The 22,722-nt window shown below is 47.1% G+C and overlaps 1 protein-coding gene across 4 annotated transcripts in view; it reads right to left on the bottom strand.

The window, feature by feature from the left end:
- Window positions 1–22,722, bottom strand: part of COLQ (collagen like tail subunit of asymmetric acetylcholinesterase) — a 58,719-nt gene that overhangs the window by 6,091 nt on the left and 29,906 nt on the right. For 2 of the 4 annotated variants that reach the window (XM_032332652.1, XM_032332620.1), the window contains exons 4-16: window positions 21,647–21,691; window positions 21,287–21,313; window positions 19,399–19,461; window positions 17,920–17,982; window positions 17,402–17,428; window positions 16,708–16,752; window positions 16,476–16,511; window positions 13,435–13,515; window positions 8,505–8,610; window positions 2,879–3,018; window positions 1,663–1,782; window positions 1,119–1,239; window positions 701–837 (exon numbers count right to left, since the gene is read on the bottom strand). In XM_032332652.1, coding sequence (XP_032188543.1) covers window positions 701–837; window positions 1,119–1,239; window positions 1,663–1,782; window positions 2,879–3,018; window positions 8,505–8,610; window positions 13,435–13,515; window positions 16,476–16,511; window positions 16,708–16,752; window positions 17,402–17,428; window positions 17,920–17,982; window positions 19,399–19,461; window positions 21,287–21,313; window positions 21,647–21,691 — 1,011 coding nt within the window. The remainder of the gene's footprint in view (window positions 1–700; window positions 838–1,118; window positions 1,240–1,662; window positions 1,783–2,878; window positions 3,019–8,504; window positions 8,611–13,434; window positions 13,516–16,475; window positions 16,512–16,707; window positions 16,753–17,401; window positions 17,429–17,919; window positions 17,983–19,398; window positions 19,462–21,286; window positions 21,314–21,646; window positions 21,692–22,722) is intronic. The other 2 variants (XM_032332630.1, XM_032332639.1) reach the window with 1 other exon arrangement.

The raw sequence follows: 22,722 nt of genomic DNA, 5'->3' as shown, positions 1-22,722 counted from the left end.
CACATCCCTACCTTAAGGCTGCGGTGAGGACACCACCTCCTTCAATAGGGTCTCTGTTCTCACGCAAGGGGAGCATCTTGGAGTCCAAGCCCCACTCCCATTTTACAGGGCTTTGAGACCCCCATCAGTTCCTTCTTGCTGCGTGATCTATCAGACAATATCTGTGCCAGGGGCAGAAGGGACTCCAGGCAAAGCCGGCATGCCAGGGAGGACCATCCCGGCGACCGTCGTGGGAAGTACAGCTCCACCAAGAGGGCGCCAGCCGCCTCTCCGCCCCACATCCATCCCTGTGCACACCATCCTCACTACGCTGCGCCGTCAGCCTTCCCTGAGCAAGGAAAGAGACTTTGCATTTACACATCTCCAGCCCTGAGCTGGGGCCTGGCTCTGCACAGCAGGGGCTGGAAAATAATTCAGTGGAGGGATGTTGAACCCTTACTCTACCTGGATGATCCAGTGCACATTAGCGCACTGAATCTCTGAAAAGCTGAGCAGTCATACCCATTTCTCGGTTGAGGAAAGCGACACCTGGAGCTGTGAACCACCTTCTATGCCCCCTGCTCACTGAGTAGCCTCCTCTCTGAGCATCCCAACTCTGTTCTGTCTCCCTGTGAGTCTCTTGCTTTCTATCTCCCCTCCTGCTTTTGTTGCATGACTGGAAATAGAAGAAAAGCAAACCCTCCAGGGCTATGCCGCCCACCTGTCCTGGTAGCATCCCGTCAGCCTGAAGGCAGCTGCCCTGAAAAGGGGCTTTGCCACTACAGCTCCATCTGGTAACACAGCCTGATTCAAATTCTTGGCTTCTCCCTTCAGTCCTTCGCTCCGCATCACCTTTATCTTTTTATAAACAATGTGGACTGGAATGTGGGTTTTGTCCAGAAGTAGGATTCAGGAAAAGGGAGCGACTGGTGGTGTCTCTGGGGGCAAGGGCCTTGACACTAACCCCCACTGACATGCTTGGGCAGTGGAAGTCCACATGTGGCCTGTGGGGGGGTTGTCACCACAGCAGCCCAGGTGTTCCCCCTCTGGCTCTAGAACTGTCCAGGGGCTCACTCTCAGCCCCCCCCCCCCACCCAGTGGCACTCTGCTCCTCGCAACCCCCAGCTGGGTCCACTCACTGATGCAGTCATCGTCAACATTGTTGTTTCCATCGTCACACTCCTCCCCGGGTTGTAGGACCCCATCCCCACAGGAGCCGCGGTGGTCTACAGTGTAGTCCACAGGGTAGAAAGGGGTCACCTGGCGAAAGAAACACATGACAGTGACCAGGGATGGCATGGTGACAGCCGCAGGCAGGAGAGGTCATTGGTACTGGGGCCAGAGGCTCTGGGTCTGTGGGGGCCTCCTCCTGGGGTGGGAAGAGGCACTCCTTTCCTGCTGCCCAGAGCTCTGCAGCTGACAGGAAAGTGGGACAGATCAAGACAGCAGCCTAGCAGTGTGGGGATCGAGCCCATCTGGAACCCTGGCTCAGAGAGGAGGTTCCATGTGGGAAGCAGGGGCACAGAGAACTGCTCAGAAACAAAGCAGGGGAGGTTGCCCAATCCTTCCATGGGAACAGATAGCAGAAAGCCCTGTGCCAGGCCCAACTGTTGGCCCTTCTTTCCTCTAATGCTGTGTGCCCTTCTGGGGTGGGCTATGTCTGGATTGCCTGCCTCAGGGTACCTGGATGGGGAGCCAGCCAAGGCTGTCCTTGAAGTACAGAGATCTCTGGTCTTTGCGGAAGGCAATGGCGTTTTGGGTGTTCAGCCTTTCAAGCTCCTCCTGGTTGTTGACTACAAAAATCTGCCAGAGAACACATTGGTGAGGATTCCAGAAAACACTTCTATAGGGGGGCAGGGGGAAAGCTGGAGGAGGAAACAGAATCTCTATCCTTGGGCTGGTTAACAGTGGGAGGGGTTCTACATACTACACTCCAGCATCCCTCCTGAAATAGGGAGGAAGGTCTTGATCCCCGCATCTTCTCAACCCAGTCCCAGCTCCCTGAGTTTGCAGTAAGACTATCCACAATTTGGGGCATGTGGGTGGCTCAGTGGTAAAGCATCTGTCTTCAGCTCAGGTCATGATCTCTGGGTCCTGGGATCAAGCCTCATATCAGGCTCCCTGCTCAGTGGGGAACCTGCTTCTCTTTCTCTCCTTCTGCCCCCCACCCCTCACTGTCCATTCTCTCTCTCTCCAATAAATAATGCCTTTAAAAAAAAGACTATCCATGACTTAAATTTTTAAACTTAAACACTTAAAATGCTTGTAAGACTTAAATAAAAAGGTGGTATCATCTAATTAAGTAATTCCACATCTGGAAATGATTCTTAATGAAATTGTTATACTCGAAGGTGTTTGTTATGGTTTTATTTACATTACTGAAAAGTTTGGGAGAGCCCTATAAGTATCCGAAAATAGGACGCTGGTTAAATAAATCATAGCACAGTTGCACACTGGATGGATGTTTATGCGTCCACTCAAAAAATGAGCTGATGTCCAGGGTTATCTCAAGATAACCCAAGGGAGGGTGGGCAGCAGTGAGTGGGTGTAAAGAGGAAACAGGAGTTGCCAGGAGTTGATAAATATTGAATTTGGGTGAAGGGTACATAGAGGTTTATTACACTATTTGTTCCACTTTTGTATTTACTTGAAATTTTAAATAATTTTTTTTGTTCCTAAAAAAGACAAAGAAAATACTCCAAAATGCACCTACAACCAAATGGACAATCTGGTTTCCTACTTTTGATTTTCCTTTATTTTCCAATCTCCTATAATAAGTATCTGTCAAGTATAATGGGGAAATCAATCTTATTAAAAGGCTCTTAAAAAGCTCTGAGAGGATCAGGTGAGAGAGAAGTCCTGAAGGATAACCAGCCCAGATTTGTCCCAGGAGCCTTACCACAGGAACATGAGGCGAACTGGGCCCAAAGACGGATTCCCTGTAGGAAGGGTTATTCACATTTGTAGGGGTTCCACAAAGACAGCTTCCTGGAGGCCCGGGAAATCCTCGGTCCCCTTTGGGTCCCATCACAAGTTGTCCTAGGAAGTAACAGATTGCTGAGTCACTTGAGTGAAGGAAGAGAAAACCAAAAAGCCCAGGGAGACTTGAACAAACGTCCCAACACAAAGAAGGTCAAAGTCCACAGTATTTTAAGGTAGGCCTAGGGGGAGAGGTTCAAAGAGACTCTTGTTCCAAGGCGTGGAGGAGGTGATATTCTCTGTGGGTCCCTTAACCATGCTGGGTTTTGCAGCACCTTTTCCAACGGTCCCTCCCTTCACTTTCTCTATACTTCAGAAACGGATAAGACATTCCACTTCCCTGACTACCCTGCATTCAAGGTCTGCAATGGGAGAAGGGTAGGCATCTGGGAAAGTCTATCCTGATACAGGAAAAGCATTGCTAGTAAGAGACATAGTTTCCTCCTCCTTCCTGTCTAGAAGACAGACAAGATGTCTGGTGCTGCAGCAGCCATATTGCAACCACAAAGTAACAAGTATGAGAAGAGAAACCAACACACAGAAAAGACCAGAGGCTCATGGGACATAGGATCCTAACAGTGACCCTTAGAGGCTGAATAGACGCCTGCCGTTATCCACTTCTGGACTTCCTTGTTATGTGAGAAAAACAATCCCCTTTTTGTTTAGACTATTATTAAAAGGGACTTCTTGTGGATGAACGCATTGCTAATTGATAGCTGTCATTATTATTTTTATTCATTTTGTTCTGTTCTTATATGTAAGATCTTTATAAAGGAATTTCTGAAGGTGGGTTTCTTTGATTTCTTATGGAAGAAAATGTCATGTTTGAAAAGGCTCTACCTACATTGTCCCCTGATACTGAGAAGAATGTCCTAAACATATATGATCAGAAAATGTACTCCCTGCAGTGTGGGTGGCCTGCTAGGGTGGAAGTTTTCACCCTGACTTTCAAAGACCCTAATGCCCAGGCCAGAGCCTAGACTGATTCCATCAAGAATGCTGAGAATAGAATCCAGGCATCTTTGCTTTTAAAAGCTCTCAAGCTGATACCAACATACACTGAGGTTGAGAACTGCTGGTCTAAGGAAACAGTCTTTGCACAAGCCATTCCCCCACTAGATTGTTCTCTCTTTACCCTCTATGCCCCCCTCTCCAGGTACCTCCTAACTTGCTCCTGACCTGGGTTCCAACATCACTTCCTCAGGGAAGGCTTCCAAATGCTCACACTCAGGCACGTTCACCTTGGATACAATTTCATAGCTCCCCACGCCTCTTCTTCACAGCATTTCTGTTTGTGACTTTTGTACCTTGTGAGATTATGTGATGAAGGGCAATCTCCCCCAGTAGAATGTAAGATCCACAAGGGCAAGGTTGGTGCCCATGTTCATTTACCACAACTGAACATGCAGGAGGGGCAGTATACATGTTTGATGACTGCCTCAATAATGAATGTAGACTAACTGGTCTTCAGAAAAGGCTAAAAATCACCGTCAGGTTGGCTGGAAAGGGCTAGAGCAAGAGCCATCCAACAGGAAGAGAGGAAAGAGAGGGAACCCCTGGAAATGGAGAAAGGCAGTATGCCTCCTCCTGGGAAAGTAAGGGGGAGTCTGGAGACCAGGCAGTCATTGCCTTTCAAGTTGTACAACTTCCAGGCCACCCAACAACAGGCGACACAGATGACAAATCCCGGAAGGGCAGAAAATAAAATGACCCCAGGGGAGAGGTCCGGTCAGGCTCCAAGGAAGCAGCTTCAGCTAGAGGAAGAGACCCCAATGGAAATACTCTCCCCACAACCCTGAGCATTCCAGAACAGATAGGTCCAAGACAGAGCAATGCCAGCAAGGGGGGAAGGGAGTCGTGCCAACATTTTATCCCGGGTTATGGTAGTTTGTTTGAAAAAGAAATATGCATCCACTGCTGCAGGAGGAGCTCAGCACAGCCCGGAGAGACAGAGACCCCACCGGCCCAGGAATACTCTGGTAGTCGTCACTTGGGGAAACCAAAGTGGGGATTTCTAGAACGCGGAGGATGTGAGAGTAGCACTGGAGCAGGCTCTGGGACCCCAACCGCTCCTCTAGATCCGTGGCCTCAGAGCGATTCAGGAATTCATCCCATTATCCAGCTAGTAAGTGGGGATGCTGAAATGTGAATTTCAACTTAATGCTATGCCATTCAAGAGACAAATGTCCAAGAATATCGATGCCTGCAGGAAGCTGGCAATTCCCAGGTACCACAATGATTCACTTAGACCCTGTCTGGGTGCTGGAAGGTCAGCCAAATTTGTAATTTAGTTATTGCAAATTACATCCTAGACACATTTTGTGTCTAAATTCCCTCCCCTGCCTCCCAGCATCTCTTTCTCTATAACTTGGGTACTAAAGAGCTCCTGCCCTCTCCACCAGCCCCAGCACCGGCCTGCCCCCCAGCATTGGGCACCAGAACCAGAGCCAGCCTCCCAACAGGACAACAGGATGGGGCAGGGTGCCTGCTTCCTGCCACCACTGCAGTTTTCCTGCAGCTTCCTTTCAGCTGTTGGAGGGCATCTGTCACCTCTGCCTACTGGTTTCCTGCCAGGAGGCACTGAAGGGCACGACGACTCAAGCTTCCCCAGCCTGGCCTCTCAGAGTGGGCTGAGTGGGCCTGGCTGATCCATCATCCCTTGTAGCCAGAGGCCCCGGCTCTCCAACATTTCCCTGAGAGCCTCCCATCACCATGGGCTGTGCAGTGGGAGTGGGCCTGAGATGGGAAATCTCGGAGAAAGAGGAGGCACCACAGAAACATCTCCACATCACCCCCAGGTCCCACTCTGCCTCTGCAAAGGCCACATGGCTGAATGGAAAGGTTTCAGGCCCAGGAGCCACAGACTGACTCTAGGCCACCAGTCACCTCTGTGACCTTGAGAAAGTCCCTCTTCTCTGAGGTTCGAAGTTCTTTTCTAGAAAGGGAGGTTTGGATAAGACCAGGGTTGTTTGACCTGTGATCCACAGAGCCCAAGCATATCCCAAGATGGATTTGGGGCAGGGGTTCTAGAACTCTGTGAAGCAATGTACAGAATCTTGGATATAGATAGATTTTTCTCCTGAGCGGGCTTGGGAATTTTATCAGCCTTCAAAGGTAGTCTCAGGAATCACTTTTGCAGCCTGAACCCGTTCTTGATAATAATCCAACTGGCCCCACACTTAGGAAAGTTCTCTTTTAAATTCTGCCTTCCTCTTCTTTCCCGACCCCAAAGAGCAGGATTATTGCCCCATTTTCTTCAGTCCCTTCACTGAGAGGATCCCCAGAAAGGAAGTGACTCAAAAGAAGGCACGGGAAGGGGACAGGAGTCAGAAATGGACTGCATCTGGCTTGACTGCCATGCAGTAATGTGGGGAGACAGACTGAGAACCCAAGTGGCTGTGTCCGTAGGCTGTCCCTCCTGCCTGCCCGGGACTGTGGTGATGCAAAGCTGCTTCGGCCACAGAAGTGGCCTCAAGGACCTGCCATCCAGCAGGAAGATGAAACTCCTCAGTTTTGTGAGCTGCTCAATACCCCAAGGGCCAAGAGAGCACCTTCCAAAGACAAAACTCAGTCTTCACACCACGTTCGCAGTGCCTGGACCTGGCAGCTCATGATCATGGGGTTTGAGGGGAACATGACATGTGCCAGAACCGAGGAGGACGAGGACAGTAATGGACACTTGAACAACACGGGCTCGAACTGCACAGGTCTACTTACACACAGAGTTTTTATAGTACAGTCCCGTGGTTGCATTTTCTCTTCCTTATGATTTTCCTCCTAACATTTTTTCCCTTCAGCTTACTTTCGTGTAAGAGTACAGTACATGACATATAGAACTGACAAAGTATGCGTTAATTGACTCTTTGATATCCATAAGGTTCCCAGTCAACAGCAGACTCTATTATTCGTTAAGTTTTGGGGGAGTCACAAGTTATACATGGATTTTCAACTGACTGGGATCAGTGCCCCTAAACTCCACGTTATTCAAGGGTCAACTGTAGTTGGAAGGACCCTCATAAGCATCATCCAGTCAATTCACAGAAACAGATTACGTGGCATGGACACATGGGCCGGGGGCATCTCCACCTGTTTCCCCTAAGGGAATAGAAACAGGTGTGCTAAGACACTTTATTGTTATACCAATTGATGTTTGTTTTCCCACTACTTTTTCCTCTCCTGATTTCAGAGAGGTAGCAAGACTTGGTGTGTTCATGCCCTTGGTGAAAACAGGTATGATGTGAAGACTGTGCCTTTCTGCCCTCTGTTCTCAGAAGAGAAAAGCTCCTAAATGGGGTAGCAGTATAGGAGGAGTGTGACAAGCGAGGGGACTGGAGGGTGGAAGGGGGGAGATCACCCCAGACATGGAGTGACAGGGACCCAGACGTGGAGTGATGGGGACCCCCTGCGTCCTGGAGAAGAGGTAAGTTCTCAGAAGGAATGGCTGTGGGACCAGTCTTGGAAATGTTCTGACAGCTAAGCATGGCATGAAGATGGCTGCCACCAGGCCCCCTTGGACCACGTGCCCTTGGAGAGCAGGCATTTCAGAGGTGAACGGGGCAGATCAAAGGCTGGAGGGAAAACCTCTGAGGTTTTGTCTGCCATATTCCCCAGACTCTTTGCCCAACTCTTTTTTTGGCAGCTGAAGGAGTGTAGAGAACCCCAATAATGCCTGAGATTGCATTTTCCCGGCAACCCAGCAGGTTAGAATCTCAGAGCCAGCTTTAAATTGGTTTAAAGGACCTAACAAGTTACGACATTTCTTGACCATCCCATGACAGGGCTGTGAATATATTCCTATAAACACAGGAAGGAAAAGTGAAATGTAGAATTTTAAAATGACTTTGTTTTCTTAAGAAAAAAAATGTAATAAAAATTGCTTGGATTCCTTTTATACAACAGAGGACAAAGGACCCTATGGAGTGAACAGTTTTCTCAGGCCCAGTGATGCTGTGTTTATACGGACAATGTGCCATGAATGGTCGTATGTGGAGCTGATGAAGGCACAAACTAAGTAAAGGGTTTAGCTCATCAAATTAAACAAGGCAAACAAGGTGGCAGTGCTTCTATCCCCTCCTCAATGGTAGACTTTGATTTCTTTTTATGATTTCTTTGTGTGTTCAGAATAAACTAACAAGTACTCTTTGATAAAACTACATAAGAAAGAAGCTCTGCCACACCACCTTTACTTTTAGGTTTAAGAGAACTGCTTGGAGTTGTGAAAGGTTTTTCTAGAAAAAGGAATTAGTTGATGAAATACGTGCCGGTTATTTTTCACATGAAGTATAAATGACATCACCAGTGTAAACATGGTTCCCTCTGCTTTCTCCTCTATTAGTTCTCTACAACAGAATCAGGATGGTATTTACCTCTCTTGTGTTGAAGTAAAAAGAGTCAAACTGGAGAAATTTTGAATATATTAAAGTGCCTCTAGTAGTTTCTAATTCAAAACACTAGACAGACCTGTGAAGGCATCTCCTTGTGCCCTCTCTGGGAAGGCTGGCCAGGAGGGCGACACTGTAGATCACATGAAGCAGAGTAGCTCTTACCTGCGGATGGGGGGCCCGGGGGGCCTGGGGGACCTGGACGGCCAGGTTGACCAGAAGGCCCAGGCTTGCCTGGTGGGCCCATTACTCCACTATCTCCCTTCTGCCCCTGACAGAGAGAAAGGCAGAGCCTGTTATGATAACATGACATGGCAAACTTCCTTCCCCATTTATGCCTAAATCAGGGACCACCTTGCACTTTGGAGCAGGAGCCCAGGGCAGGATGCTCCTAAGGCCTTGACCATCAAGCTCCTAAAAAGCTCAGGGCAGGGGCACTTGACTGACTCAGTCAGTAGAGTATAGGACTCTTGATCTCAGGGTCATGAGTTCAAAGCCCTATGTACGTTGGCTGTGGAGTCTATTTAAAAAAAAAAAAAAAAGAGCTCAGGGCAAGTGACATTTGAGATTGTGATGGTTACAAGTATACAGACATTACTTCTTGCTATCTCTGGGAAACACATGGCACATGCCTACTGAAAGGAACCAATCTAACCCTCTCCCCTCACCAGACAGAGGAGGAAACAGAGGCTCAGGAAAAAGCAGAGATTCACACAAGCACCTAGCACTGAGGCAACAGACTTGTTGCCTAGGACTCAGGCCTCTGCTTCCTCGTCAAGACCCTTTCTATTTTACCACAAGAGCCGTTTCCATCAAATGAGTGGCTCCCACTTGTTCTCAGGATAAAGACCCAGATCCTTATTTCAGCCTACAAAGTGCCGCATGGCTGGCCTTCCCAGTCTTCTGGTGTTTTTGGTCTTCAAGAGCACAACTTGCCTTTTACTTTGCTCCTCCCTACCCAAACTCCCTTTCCACACCTCTGCCTGGTTAACTCCCTCCCCGCCATTAGCTCTCAGGTAAAGTGTCACTGCAGCACAGCCTTCTGGACCTTGCTAGGCTCTGCCAGACCAAGTGAGTTCTCTTTGTCACAGGTTCTCAGAACTTGGCCCCCTTGCTCCCTGGCCTTTACCCAAATCAGAAACACACCTGTGGTTCTTTCATCGATGTCTCTGTCTGAGACATAGGCTCCCTGTGAGCCAGGATTTGTCTTGTTCCCCAGACTAAAAGGAGGAAGAGGAAGATGCCGACAACACAGAGGGGAAGTAGTTCTGCTGAGCTGGAAGTCAGGAGACCTGGGTTTTCATGTTGCCCATGAGACCCTGGGTCATGCAAGTCATTGTTTTGTGGCTCAGTTTTCTCATCTATAAAATGGGGCCATTACATTAAACACACATATTTGTTGTGAGAGTAATAAAGCTCCTAGAGGTGAAAAAGTAGTTTGTGCAGAAGCAAGGGCTGGGGGGTGGGGTGTCAAGCTATGATTGATAGCAACTGGCTTGGTTTCATCTTTTTCACGTGGTTGGAAAAGATCTGATTTCTAAAAGACAGCCATACCTGGAGCTGTAGCAGCCACACAGGATGTCTATCTTGTTGCCTGTTCTGAGAGGCTCAAGAGCAAAGCTTTCCTCCTTAGGGCTGCTCTGAGGAATGACCCCAGAAACCAAGGTCTGTAGGTTCTCCCCCAGACAATTTGCTAATTGTCTGCTCTTGCTCTGGGCCTAAACAGGACAGTGATTAAAGCACGACATCTTTGACCTGGATCCCCTTTCGACACTTGTGCCTTGGCAGGCCTGCCCATGTAATGAAACATAATCTTCCCCAAGTCTGGGAAGCAGGGGGGCAGGGCACTCCTTTCCAATCACAGCAGTGATGCATGACCTGCCGCTTTGTCAACGTGGCTCTGCGGTCTCTCCTAGCAATGTCCAAGGGGTTCTGAAATTCTTATTTATTTATGTATGTATGCATTTATTTATTTTTAGGAGTTCTAAAATTTTTAATACAGGACCTGTGACATCAGAGTTTATTTCCAATTCCATCCTGATGGAGGGCGCTCGTGGTAACTAAGATGGGTCCCAGAATAGCAAAGGAGGTCACATCATCTTAATATAGCCACAGTTAAGGCTTGTTTTTCTAAAAACTGCATCAGCTGACTAGAGTACAGGAAGTGCCTCAGCTCGAAGGAGCTGGAAGCACTCCTTGATTCTGACACCAAACAATGATGGAATATTCTGTGTATCAGAATAAGCCATGTCCCTATCAGTGGGACTCACCGAGCAGTGCTTTCCAGGAAAGGCATTCTTCTTTATTCCTTTCCTATCACAAAGCTTGGTGATGCCTCTCAAGGAAATTGTTCTTATGAATATTATTATAAATCATCAGTGAAGATTTATAATAAGAGTGGAGAGCCATTTTCCCAAGCCAGTTGAAGGCAAGTACTGAAGCATGAAGGTGAGGAGAGATATGTGGGGAAAAGCAGTTCTCAGTGCTCCAAGTTCAAATACTGCCTTTGAAGCTTGCTTGTCTGAGGGGGTCACTCTACTGCCCTGACCTCAGTTTCCTCATGGCTAGACCAAGGGAAGTGGATGAGATGGTCTCTAAAATCCTTCTGGATCTGAAATTCTAATCTCCTGAAGTCCCTGCTGGATCTCTGATTCCAGGAGTTAGATAGACTTATGATAACCTCCAGAAACTCTTAGTACCACTGGCCCAGCAACATCCCATGTAAAAGACTCTGTGGTAGGAAACTAATTCACGATTTAAAAAATAAAGGATCATGGCAGTCCACCAAGGTTAACAGTTAAAGTCTCTGCTGACTAGATAGCAGAGAGGGTTCGGAGCATGCTCAGCTTGTTTATAACATCCTGTAGGAAGGAGGAACCAATTTCTCTCAGCTCCTACCCATGGTCCTGGGGTAGTTTTAAGATTGTTCCAATTGAAATATTTCAGGAAATAACCTTCTTGGCTCAAGCCCTCACCAGGAAAAGACAAACACTGTCCAAGAAAAGCACCAAAAGGATAGACACCAGCAGGCTTCTTGAAACCTAAGCTGTGAAATCAGCAGTAGGGAAGAAAAAGATTTTTCCCTTTTTTCTCCTTTTCCTGAGCCAAGATTTTAGGGAACTGTGGCATCACTGTGAAGTTATGGACAAACCATCCTTTTAAAACTTTGAAAAACTGTACTGGACTACTGCAACTCCAGAAGTTACAGTGGAATTTGTATTATCCAGGTTGGAGCCTGTGTAATTCCCAAGTTCACTTGGAAAAGACCAGAATTGGTTTCATACTGTTACCATTGTTTTGGACCCTGGCCACATATTAGAATCACGTGGAGGGGGCGCCTGGGTGGCTCAGTCGGTTAAGTGTCTGCCTTCAGCTCAGGTCATGATTCGAGGGTCCTGGGATCAAGCCCCATGTTAGGCTCCCTGCTCAGTGGGGAGTCTGCTTCTCCTTCTGCCTCTGCCCCTCCTCCAGTTCACACTCACTCTCTCTCTCAAATAAATAAAATCTTCAAAAAAAAAAAACAAACAAACCCAAAAAGAATCATGTGGAGAGCTTTAAAAAACAGCCAGCCATGCTGAAGCCCCATGCCAGGTCAAATATATCAAATGCTCTGGGAAGCAGGGCCTAGGCACTGGGGGTGATGAGAGGCAAACTTGGAACTACAACAGTCGCGCCCAAGGCAGAAAACCTGTATCTAATCTGTCCCCAGCTTATTATTCTAGATGCTTCTAGATGAGAACCACCAATCTAGCCTAAGGAAAGAATGAAAACATAAGAATGGAGAAAGGTTTGCACCCCAAAGATGTTCATCTCTCAGCATTATATATAATTTGGTCAGGCCTCTCTTGTCCAAGCAATCTACTGCTTACTCATTTACCAAATGGGATGCAGACATTTTAAAAAGATGTTTAAAAATGCTTCATGAGGGGTGCCTGGGTGGTTCAGTTGGTTGAGTGCCTGACTCTTGGTTTTGGCTTGGGTCTTGGTCTCATGATTATGGGATTGAGCCCTGTATCAGGCTCTGTGCTCAGTGGGGAGTCTGCTTGGGATTCTCTTCCTCTCTCGCCCCCTTTGCCTCTCTCCCTGCTCATGCATGTGTGCTCTCTCTATCAAAAAAAAAAAAAAATCATTAAAAAAACTCTTAATGGATATGTAGAGTAATGAGCAAATGTGTGTATGCTGTGATTTTAAGTTACAGTTTTAGGATACAACAGTTATGTATTGGATATAAAAGACACAAACAACTAGAACGTTCACAAAGAAATAACACTGGAAGGAAGTACACCCAAATGGTTATGTCTGAGTGTTAGGCCTTTAGATGATTTCCCTCCTATTTGCTGAATTTTTCAAGTTTTCTGTGTTGATCATATATTACATTTATAATGGGAAAAGAAGTAAAAAGTTTACAAATTGAACCAAAAAAGTAAAGGAACGCCTGTCCATTAGAGAAAAGATGAGAAGTTTCTCTGAGGCACTGCATACAGCTCTAAAGCCAGCTAAGGCAAATGTACCTTCATCTTTCCTCTTCTTATCCCATGACATGGTTTGACACCGATGCCTGCTGACCAGGGGGAGTTCAGAATGAACAACTCCCCTAAGCCCTTAATAGCACCCATAAAAAGAGTGGAGTCACTTACAAATTGGGGGTCTGATTCGGGAAAAGCCACTGTATTGCTGAGACCCAGAAAACCCTTCAACAGCAAGGAGTTATTTGGGCTGTTCTCCAAAACTCCATTTGTGTCTGGGACATTGAGGCAAAAAGCAAGTTTTCTGGATGAACAACCAAGATCTGGCTTCTACTCCCAGTTGCTTTGGTTAAGACAGACCCATTCTTATGAACCAAGGATCCATTCTTGCTTCTGGCCTTGGACACAGTTTGAATGGGGTGTTCGCTTCCAACTGCTTCAACCCTCGGTTAGCCTAGAGAAACAGGAGTTGCTGGAATTGGTGTTCTTTCTGCCCACCAGTCTCGAGGACGCTGGGCACTATGACTATGGAATATCTATGTTGGGCTCCACCTGTCTGTCTCTCTATACCACCCACTACTGTCAGGAGGGTCTGACTTCAGGGGCGTGGTAAGCACTAGGAGCCTTACCGGCTTTCCTCGTTTTCCTGGTCTTCCCCTGGGTCCTCTGGGTCCTGTAATCCCAGGCTCACCCTTTGGACCCATTTCACCCTGGAAAGAAGAAAGAGAAGCAAGAGAGGAATTAGGCATGGGGGCAGGCGCATCTCTGCAGGTCCATCTAATCATTGGTCATGAGGGCAGTGTACTTGATCATTCTAGACCTCTTCCAACTGGCCAGTGTGGGAGATTGGGAAAGTGATGAGGTCATGTGAAAGGTAGATAGGTTTTTCAAGGAAGTGGAAGGAAAGGAGGAGGTTATCCTGGGTGGGTTATTTATTATCTGCAAGAGACAAGCTCCTGGGTAGCACACATTTTGGTGTGCCAAGTCACCATCCTAAACGGCCAAAGTAGGACATTCCCGCATGTCAGCCACATGTGTGCCTGTGACATGGCACGCTGCCAGGGAAAAATGCTTTTTCTTTTAGTGGAAATTGTGTGTTGTATTTTGTTTCGTTTATTGCACGAATTCCAATCAATGAGTTTTTGAATGACTGGACACAGTTTTGACAAATGTCATCTTTGGAAATTTTCTGCTCAGGTAATGACCTTTATTTAGGGTTATAAATTTCCCTACTCTTCCGTAGAAACCGGTTTGGTTCCAGCTCACTTTCATTTGAGTTAGATGAAAACTGTGGGGGAAAAATGTTCCAGACATATATTCACATGCTTAATGTAATGATTGTAAAAGGCAGGAAAAGCAATGTCAACGGTACTCTTAATTGAAAAGCCCTACTCTGAGCTATCAGAACCAAAAGCACCAATTGTAGAATTCCATAGTTTCAGGCCAACTTTTGTCAAACCCATTTCTTCATCACAGTTTCTCTCCTTACCTGTGTTCTTCTAGGATTCCAGGGCCACCTGCTGTTTCTTTGGGTCAGGGACCCCACAGAGCATCATTCCTGCCTCCAGTTATCCCTCTAGAGCCCAGAATGCACCACCAGCAAGTTAAGTTTAGAAGAGCAACTATGAGAGTTTCTGTTAGTCAGCAGCTAGTGTCCATGAAAAGCTACCCCAAGCACTCAGAGAGAACAATAAGCATCCAGAAGGCTCTCCACATGGAAGTCAGAGGAAGTATAAGACAGTGCACACTAATACAGAGTAAGGATGTAGCATAAACTCTGAAATTATGTCACTTAGCCAATGTAACAAATTGTCCCTACCCAAGCCACTAACATCTTGCCACACCAAGAACTGTCCTTAAACCTGTGGTTTCTTTCCAGCCTGTCATGTCCTCCATCATCTACGCAGTGAGAGAGTGAGAGAATCCAAGATAACATGGATTCTATGTTGTACAATTTTCCTCAGCTGTTTAGAGGGGGCCATGGGGTATTTTGTCTGGCTTGGAGAAAACAGCCACATAAACGGTATAAGTGGTTTTGTTTTCATTTTTTTTTTTTAAGGATTTTATTTATTTATTTGACAGACAGAGGTCACAAGTAGGCAGAGAGGCAGGCAGAGAGAGAGGGAGAAGAGAGGAAGCAAGCTCCTCGCTGAGCAGAGAGCCCGAAGAGGGGCTTGATCCCGGGACCCTGAGATCATGACCTGAGCTGAAGGCAGAGGTTTTAACCCCCTGAGCCACCCAGGCGCTCCTCATTTTTTGTTTCTTTTTAAAGATTGGCAGAAGGAAGTGTGGCCCCTCTCTTCATCAACTGGAAGCAGCCAGTAAGTTCTTGATCTAATTTCTAAGACCTAATTATCGTTATCATATCATCTTTGTCTTAAAACAGCCTGCTATGAAAGGGAAAGAGAACTCTAGATGGCAAATCTAGTAAACGGTGCAGAGGCCAAAGATGTTGTCATCCTTAATTCCACAGTAATTTATTATTCTTTGATGTTCACTCTTGCACTGAATGAAAACCTAACCTAAATATTTTTTAATCAAATTATTTTTTCCCTTTTAATGTTTCCTTTAACTCGCTTATGCAATTATTTATTTTTAACTCAACATTCCAGCTAGGGAATAACAAGAACAGAGTTTTTGACAGCTTAAGACAGTGATAAATAGCAATAAGAGATGACTGAAATTATTAAATATGCTCTCCTGGCTGGAGGTCAGATAAAAATTGTTTATTTGAGTTTGGAAAAGAAAACTTTAAGGGAAACTTGGAGAAACCACTAGGATTCTAAGAAAGCATGCATTTGCATGTTTGAAGAATACTATGCTCTGGGGCTTAGGAAAAATGACACCCACCCAGGTCAATGGCTTTCAGCGTGAGGAACCACCATTACAACGTTAGATAGAGGAGTTTTCAGTGGCCAGTTAGGTATGCTCTCATGCTCTCTCTTTATCCTGACACCTCCTCTCACCAACCACCCATTCTTCCCCAGGCCCTAACTCTACATAGAAGAAATCTGCCAGTCCATTGCCACTTTCATAATTTTTGTCATATCGGGATACCACTCTATTGTTAATTGCTAGATATTTTTTCTTTAAGTCAACTGAATGAACTCCATTTTTAGCAAGCCTTGTTCCCAGCAAGATATCCATGAAATTCCACTAAATACTTAACTGTTTAAATAAAAAGATTAACCATTAAATGAAAAAAACTTTTGCTGTCACCTAGCTAAAATAACTCTGTGCACTGCCCTCAAAGAAGGTCTGAGTTGACTGCTACCAGCAATGGTCATAGGCCAAAGATGCCTGTGCCTCATGCTGGGACCCTTGACCGTAGCGGCTCAGATCTGATCCCTCTGCCATGATGCCTTCTGCTTCTGAACATTACCATGGCCCTCTGACAGTCAGGAAGGCATAGAAAACCCTCTCTACCCGGATGGTTGGTCTTCTCCCTCCCACTGAACTGGAGGGTGGTCTCAGACCATACTGGCACTCTCTCTCATCGATGTGCACGGCAACTTGCTCCTCTTCCAAACCAGAACCTTCCATGGCAAAACCCACTTTCTCTCTGCACAGAGAGGCAGAGCTCTTTGTGTAGTGTGTAGAAAGTCTGATTGATTGATTGATTGATTGATTGATTTTTTACCACAGCCCATTTTTACTTGTAAGTACTTACTTTCTGCCCCAGCATTCCAGGAAATCCTGGGAAACCCTGTGAAGAGAGCAACACACAGAGTGACTCTCTCTGAGAGAGGGCCCGAGAGAGCTGTGGAAGAGTGTGGTTGGCCATTTTCAAGATAAGAGCCCAGTCAGTCAGTCACTCGGTCAGCTAGCCAGCCAGTAAGCTGGACAGCCCACAAGGGGCTACGACTTCTTTGTAGTTTATCATTCCATGCAAAGGCCATTACCTTTTCTCCTTTGGGACCCAAGTCACCTCTTTCACCTCTGGATCCCTAGGAGGAAACCACAGAGAGCCAGAGTTAATACGTGGGAGGGAAAATTGGAGCATTTCACAGTGAAAGCTCCCTAAGCCAACACCCTCATTTTACAGGCTAAGAAGTAGGCTCAGAGTTTAGATGACTTGTCCAGGGAAGGAACGTTTTGTGATCTACCTTTTATTTATACCACAAAGACCTTTTGCTTTAATAAAAGACAACTCACAGAAAATTTGTGTCCCAGATCCTTTCTCATCTTGTAGGAAATTGGTCCCCAGGTTCTGGCTGGGTTTTTTAATTTGGTTTGGTTTGGTTTGGTTTGGTTTGGTTCGGTTTTTGGCAGATGAGAAGTTGTGTGATGGAAGCTTAAAGACACATGTCAGCCATCATCCTCCAGTAAGCAAGCAATGTTCCCTCTCCACCAGGAACAACCTTCAACTGCTCTTCTGCCCTACTTCCACTGGAGCTCTTCCCTTGCCCACACGCCCTGCCTCAGGAGGCCCCTCCCTGCTCTCTCAGCCCAATGACAAAGGCTGTGGGAATATCTAGGAAAGGTCACTATAGTCACTAACTTAAGAGAATCCTGGGCCTGTCCTCTGCTCATCATTGGCCCTAGAGCCAATAGCCCAGGCCAGGTTCTGGGAAGCCATCAGAGACAAACACTAACCTTTTCCCCTCTGGATCCAGGGTAGCCCTAAAAGAAAGCAAAAGGTGCATTTAGGATCAGCTCTATAGGACCTTTGGGTTTGATGCAAGAGTAGAAGGAATCCCTGAATGTGATGGTGAGGTGTGTCCCCACCTCGTGCTGCAAGTTTTAGTGGGGGTTCTAACAGTAAACACAAAGATGTCCCTGAGGGTTATGTTTCTCCCAGGTGTAAAAAGAACATTGTTTTTCTTACTCACAAAAGCCTGAACAAGGTTTCCACCCGCTTTGTTGTTTCAGGAGCTTGACTATCCCTGCCCAGGAGAACAGTAGGAAAGACATCTCTATGCCTCGTGTCCCAGGGATGCTGTCCCCTAAAGGGCTGGTAAAGGCAAGCAATCTGGCGCTGGGCTTTCCAATATCTCTGATGTTTCCCACACCTGGGACGGCAGCCCTACCCAGTCCCCATCTTTGTGGAGAGCAGCTATTCCAGAACCTTAGAGAGAAGACCTGGGAATGTCCACCTGGACTAACACACTGACCTTGGAGCCCATTGGTCCTCTTGACCCTGGCAAGCCCATCATACCCAGGTCACCTTTTTCACCCTGTGAAGAAGAAGGGAAAAAGGACCTACAGTGACTTTTACTGGAGAATCATGGACAGGATTAAGATGGAACAAGGGCCATCAGGGCTGGCTGGTGAATCTGAGGACCCCACATCCTCCCTTGTTCACTCCCAAGGGCTCAAGGCTGAGCTTCATCCTGGTATTTGAGATTAAACATAAAATGAAATTGCCCCAGGGAGAACAGACCTCCAAACTAAATGCTAAAATGCTATAAATGCTCCCTCTGTTCTGAGTGGCTTGTGAGAGGGTGGGGAGAGAGCTTGGGGGCACTGGGGCCTCATAGGACCAAGTGTCAGCACCCCCCAAAACTTCACCGGCTTTGTTCTTTGCAGACAGACGGACTTTCAGGCATTTCCATATACTTTCACTCTAGGTTTGCAGCCAAATAGAGAGAACATCAGCCTCTGAGCTTGCATTACTGAGACAGGGGACTAAGACTCATGGGTAGGCTCTGAACCGTCTGTGCTAAAAATTCCGTACCAGGGCTAAAAAGTAGAAATATAAGATACTTAAACTTAATTTAGAATTTTTTTAGAAGTCACATTAAAACAGGTGAAGTGAACTTTAATAACATTTTGTTTGATCTGGTTATCATTTCAAGCATATAATCACTATAAAATTAACAAGGTATTTTACATTCTGTTTTTCATAATAAATATTTGAAATCTGTTGTGTATTTTACATTTAAATCACATCTCAGTTCAGGCATTATTTTTTCATCCAAAATACTTGGTCTTTATTAAGATTTCCTTGGGACTTTTCCTAAGAGGGCCGGGAACACAGTTTTCTATTCCCATAATAAATATAGCTGGTAAGTGAATCAGAGCCTATAGACATTCACCTGCCCATCCCTGATTTCTACAGGTCAAGTCTGCACCCAACAGTCTGTGACCAAAGTGAGAAGAATATAAACAAAGGCACGGATGTGGATGTGTCAGCTTCCCATAATCTGTCTGAAGAATGGGATTTCATTGGCATTAGGCAATCCCTGTCTAAATGTAGGACTCTAGTTTTTTTTTCAGCAGGTCAGTGCCCATCCTTTAACCCCCAGTCTCCTGCCAACAGCTTTCCAGACACAAGCCCCTCTTGTGAACATCTCAGGGAAACCAAAGAACTGCATGCTAACTCTGAGGACAAAAGAGAACCAGGGCCCCTCTGAGAGAGTGGAGCAGCCCCTCATTTCCGCCCCCAACAGGCACAGACCTATTGGATAGACCAAGATCTTGCAGTCCAAGTGAAGGAGAAAGTATTTGGGGACCTCTGGGCAGTGCTCATCTTCTATTCTCCTTCCTCCAAAGGAAATGAGTTTCACTATGTGCCAAAGGCCAAGAAGGCTGATATTTTCCTTCCCTCATGTTCTGATACCACATGAGCCCCAAGACTGTACCAAACTTACCCTGGGTCCTTCAGGGCCGACTGGCCCAGGCATGCCAGGAACACCCGGGGAGCCGGGTCTACCCTTCAAAAGTGAACAACAAAAGTCAGGACGACTGGGTTTGTTTCCCTCCTTCCAGGAAATGAGATTTGTTTGGTGGGCTCAAAGGGAACTGTGGGGTCCCTAAACATGGCCTCTGGGTTCCTCATCCCCACCCTCCAAAGACTGATAGCCTCGGAAGTTGTGTCACATAGATGTAAGTTCAAGCCCTCGGTATCACATTATGTCAACACAGAAGATCTTATTCTATCCAAGAAATGGAAGGTGGGGGGCGGGGGGAACGAAGGTGGTAGAGAAGGGATTCTAAACTTCTTGGCTTTTTGATCTTTATCACTCCACCCACCCAAACGTTCCTTGCATTGCAATAGGTTCTTCCCAAGGATCCAGTGTAGAATGGGATAGGATTTTGTTTGGGGTGCACTGGCAGATGCTGTTGGTACTCCCCCAAAAGCTTTTCCCCTTGCTCACTGTGTCCATTCCCCCAGGACTCTCTGCCTTGCTGCCACAAGTCATGCCTGCAACCTGCAACTGCGGAATTTGCCCATGGGCAATTTGGGACCCCCAGCAATTTATGAACCTGTTCTCCCTGCAGCCAAAAGCCCAACTCCCTTATCTCAAGGCAGGACAAGCTCTGTGGTGCAGTTCACACTCCAGAGCTGCCCTAGGAATGAGGCTGAAGGTGGACTTCTTGTGACACCGCGCCCAGGCTGGGCTTCTTCCCCTGTACCACTCAACTGCCCTTCCCCTCAGGATCCACCGGAGAGAGCGCCCATAAGTCATTCACTTGCACACGTGACCTCCACCTCTGCTTCTAGGGAAACCAGCCTCAGCCAGAAGCTATGGAAGAGCTAGCCTAGCTGGAGAAAGAGGGAGCAGGGACTTGGGGTCCATCTCAACCTCTGCACTCACTGGCTAATTTCACAGCTAGCCTAGCCAGACACGTGGAAGGCTCAACCCCTAAACCAGAGATCACAAATGCTGGCATGTGTACTGATTTCTCCTCTTGCCGTCCATGTTCATGGCAGATGTCGCTGATCTATCAGGGTCCTCATTAGTTCTAAGTATGGAGACCATCCCAGAATCCTTTGCAGCCCAGCACTTCAGATATCCCCTATGCCTACCCTGGAGCTATGAGTTGAGCCCTGGGGGAATGCAATTTTGCTTTGCAAAGGTCTGTTTGAGGCTTTTGTTGATAGTGAAACCATTGGAACAAAACATTCAACCAGAAAAATAGTAATTTGTGATTAGAATTATAAGCATCTTTCCTGGCCAAAGTCTTGCTCCTCCTGCTATTTCCGAGACCCACAGGTTCAGTGCCAGCATCCACTGACCACAGGGAATGGCTGCTGGTTTACTCTTTCCTGACATGAATGAGAATCTTGATGACATGTGTTTGCTTCACTCAGAGTACCTGTGACCTTAAGTGACTCCCATTTATTTCAGCTGGGCCGAAAGGCAAAAGACATTTGTTTCTGTTTTGCACTTTGTTCCAGTGTAACTAAATAGACAGTGAGAGTCATTTTGTACCACTGCTTGGGGTGGAGGGTTTCTCTAATGGATGGCAGGATGAAGTGGTCTGAGGTTGGGGGAAATTTGGCCAGACTTGGCAGCCCCTGGGAGAAGTCCAAATATCTGGTAGTAGCAGGCTCGAGCTCCTAGCAAAAGAACAGGCCGAAAGAGCCCACTGTCATCCTCAGAACGGCAGTGTGATCATTGTCTGCCTGGGAACTGGGGCCCAAGGAAGTGCATTGCTGGTCCCCCCACCAACCCCTAGGTATGCATACAACACCCCCCCACCCCACAAAGCACAGTTGCCCATATAATGCTGACAGAACAGCATGGACCATACCTTCCTTCCTGGTAGGCCAAGCTCCCCCTGTGGATGGAGAAGACAGGTAAGCAGAGGCTGCTTTGGAAGAGAAGTTCTGGAAGCACAGAGCTTAGTAGGGCTGATGGCTGGGCATGACCATGTGGCTTGGTTGCTTGGCCGCTCACAGCACGCCTGCCATGTCAGTGGGCCAAGCTGAAACACACCAGTGGGATCTCACACCTGTAGCAGCAGCCCCATCATTATGGAGCCCCTCCTCATGCACTAAGGCAGAATTAGCACATGCTTTGAAATCTCAACCAGAAAATTCTCAGTGGCATCCCCAGGATACAGGCTGGAATTACCAAGGAGAGGTGGACTGAAGAAAATAGTGGCTCATACCTTTTCTCCCTTTGGTCCTATCTTGCCAGGAAGTCCCGGTGGACCCTGTATCATCAAGACAAGAAATGAAAGAAATAAATAAGGACAGTGGGTGAGGAAGGCAGGGCTGGGAGGGAGGCCCTTAGTGCACTGGAATCCTCCAGCAGTTTGGTTTCCTGGGCAGACTCAAGGGCTCCAAGGACCCCATGAAGGACCCTCTTGTGTCCTCCAACCCAGTCTCCCTGTCATCTTCTAGCTTTCTCCGAGCTACGTTTCCAGTGGTGCCATGGTTACAACTAAAGAAATGCTGTTTGCTGAAAGCACGAGGCTTCACCGCCTCTCTTATCTTTTTAGCTGCTTTGACCAACTTTCCCTGGGGCCCTGATAAGGGCTACATTCTGCTTTGCACACAGGAGCAGCTTAGAGATTCCTGTGCTGGCTCTATGGGCACCAGGTGCAGCGAAAGCCTTCCTTGAGATGTTAAGAACGTGGGCAATGGTGCATTTTTGTCCCACTGCCCAGCCACAGGAGTGGGGCTGATTCCAGCTCAGGGATTCTAGCACCCACTACACTAAGCTTGGCACACTCCCAGCCAGAATGCAGCTACTTTGTGCTCACACGGTCTATGAAATGCTCAGCTGGCTAACTGCTTTCCAAATTCCCTAGTAGAGCAGAGAGGACATCCATCAACTCCCAGCCAGTCACTACTTCATCCCCAAGATCTACAGGTGGACACGCCTAACGCAAAGCCTGTTTGAAATCTGATTCCTATGAGACTTGTGCAAATACCAAACAGCCCCCTCAGCAGCTCCCACACCTATCACATGAGACTCCCTGAGGATCTTTTGAAAATCCCAAAGGCCAGGGCACACCCCAGATCAATTCCATCACAATTGCAAGGAGAGAGGCACAGACATCAGGGATTTTTGAGGTTCCCAGGGGATTCGAATGAATAGATAAGTTTGGGAACCACCGTCTTGATTTATTCTCCTGTCTGGGGGAAAGGAGGGAAGTAGGGAGAGTTATTTCCTTTCCTTTCTCACTCTTCCCCTTCTCTCCCTCCCCTCCCCCATCTCACCACTTCTTTCAACCTTTCC

The sequence above is a fragment of the Mustela erminea genome, chromosome 1 (genome assembly GCF_009829155.1).
Source record: "Mustela erminea isolate mMusErm1 chromosome 1, mMusErm1.Pri, whole genome shotgun sequence".
NCBI classification, from domain to species: Eukaryota; Metazoa; Chordata; class Mammalia; order Carnivora; family Mustelidae; genus Mustela; species Mustela erminea.
This window is presented reverse-complemented; position numbering and strand designations above follow the sequence as displayed.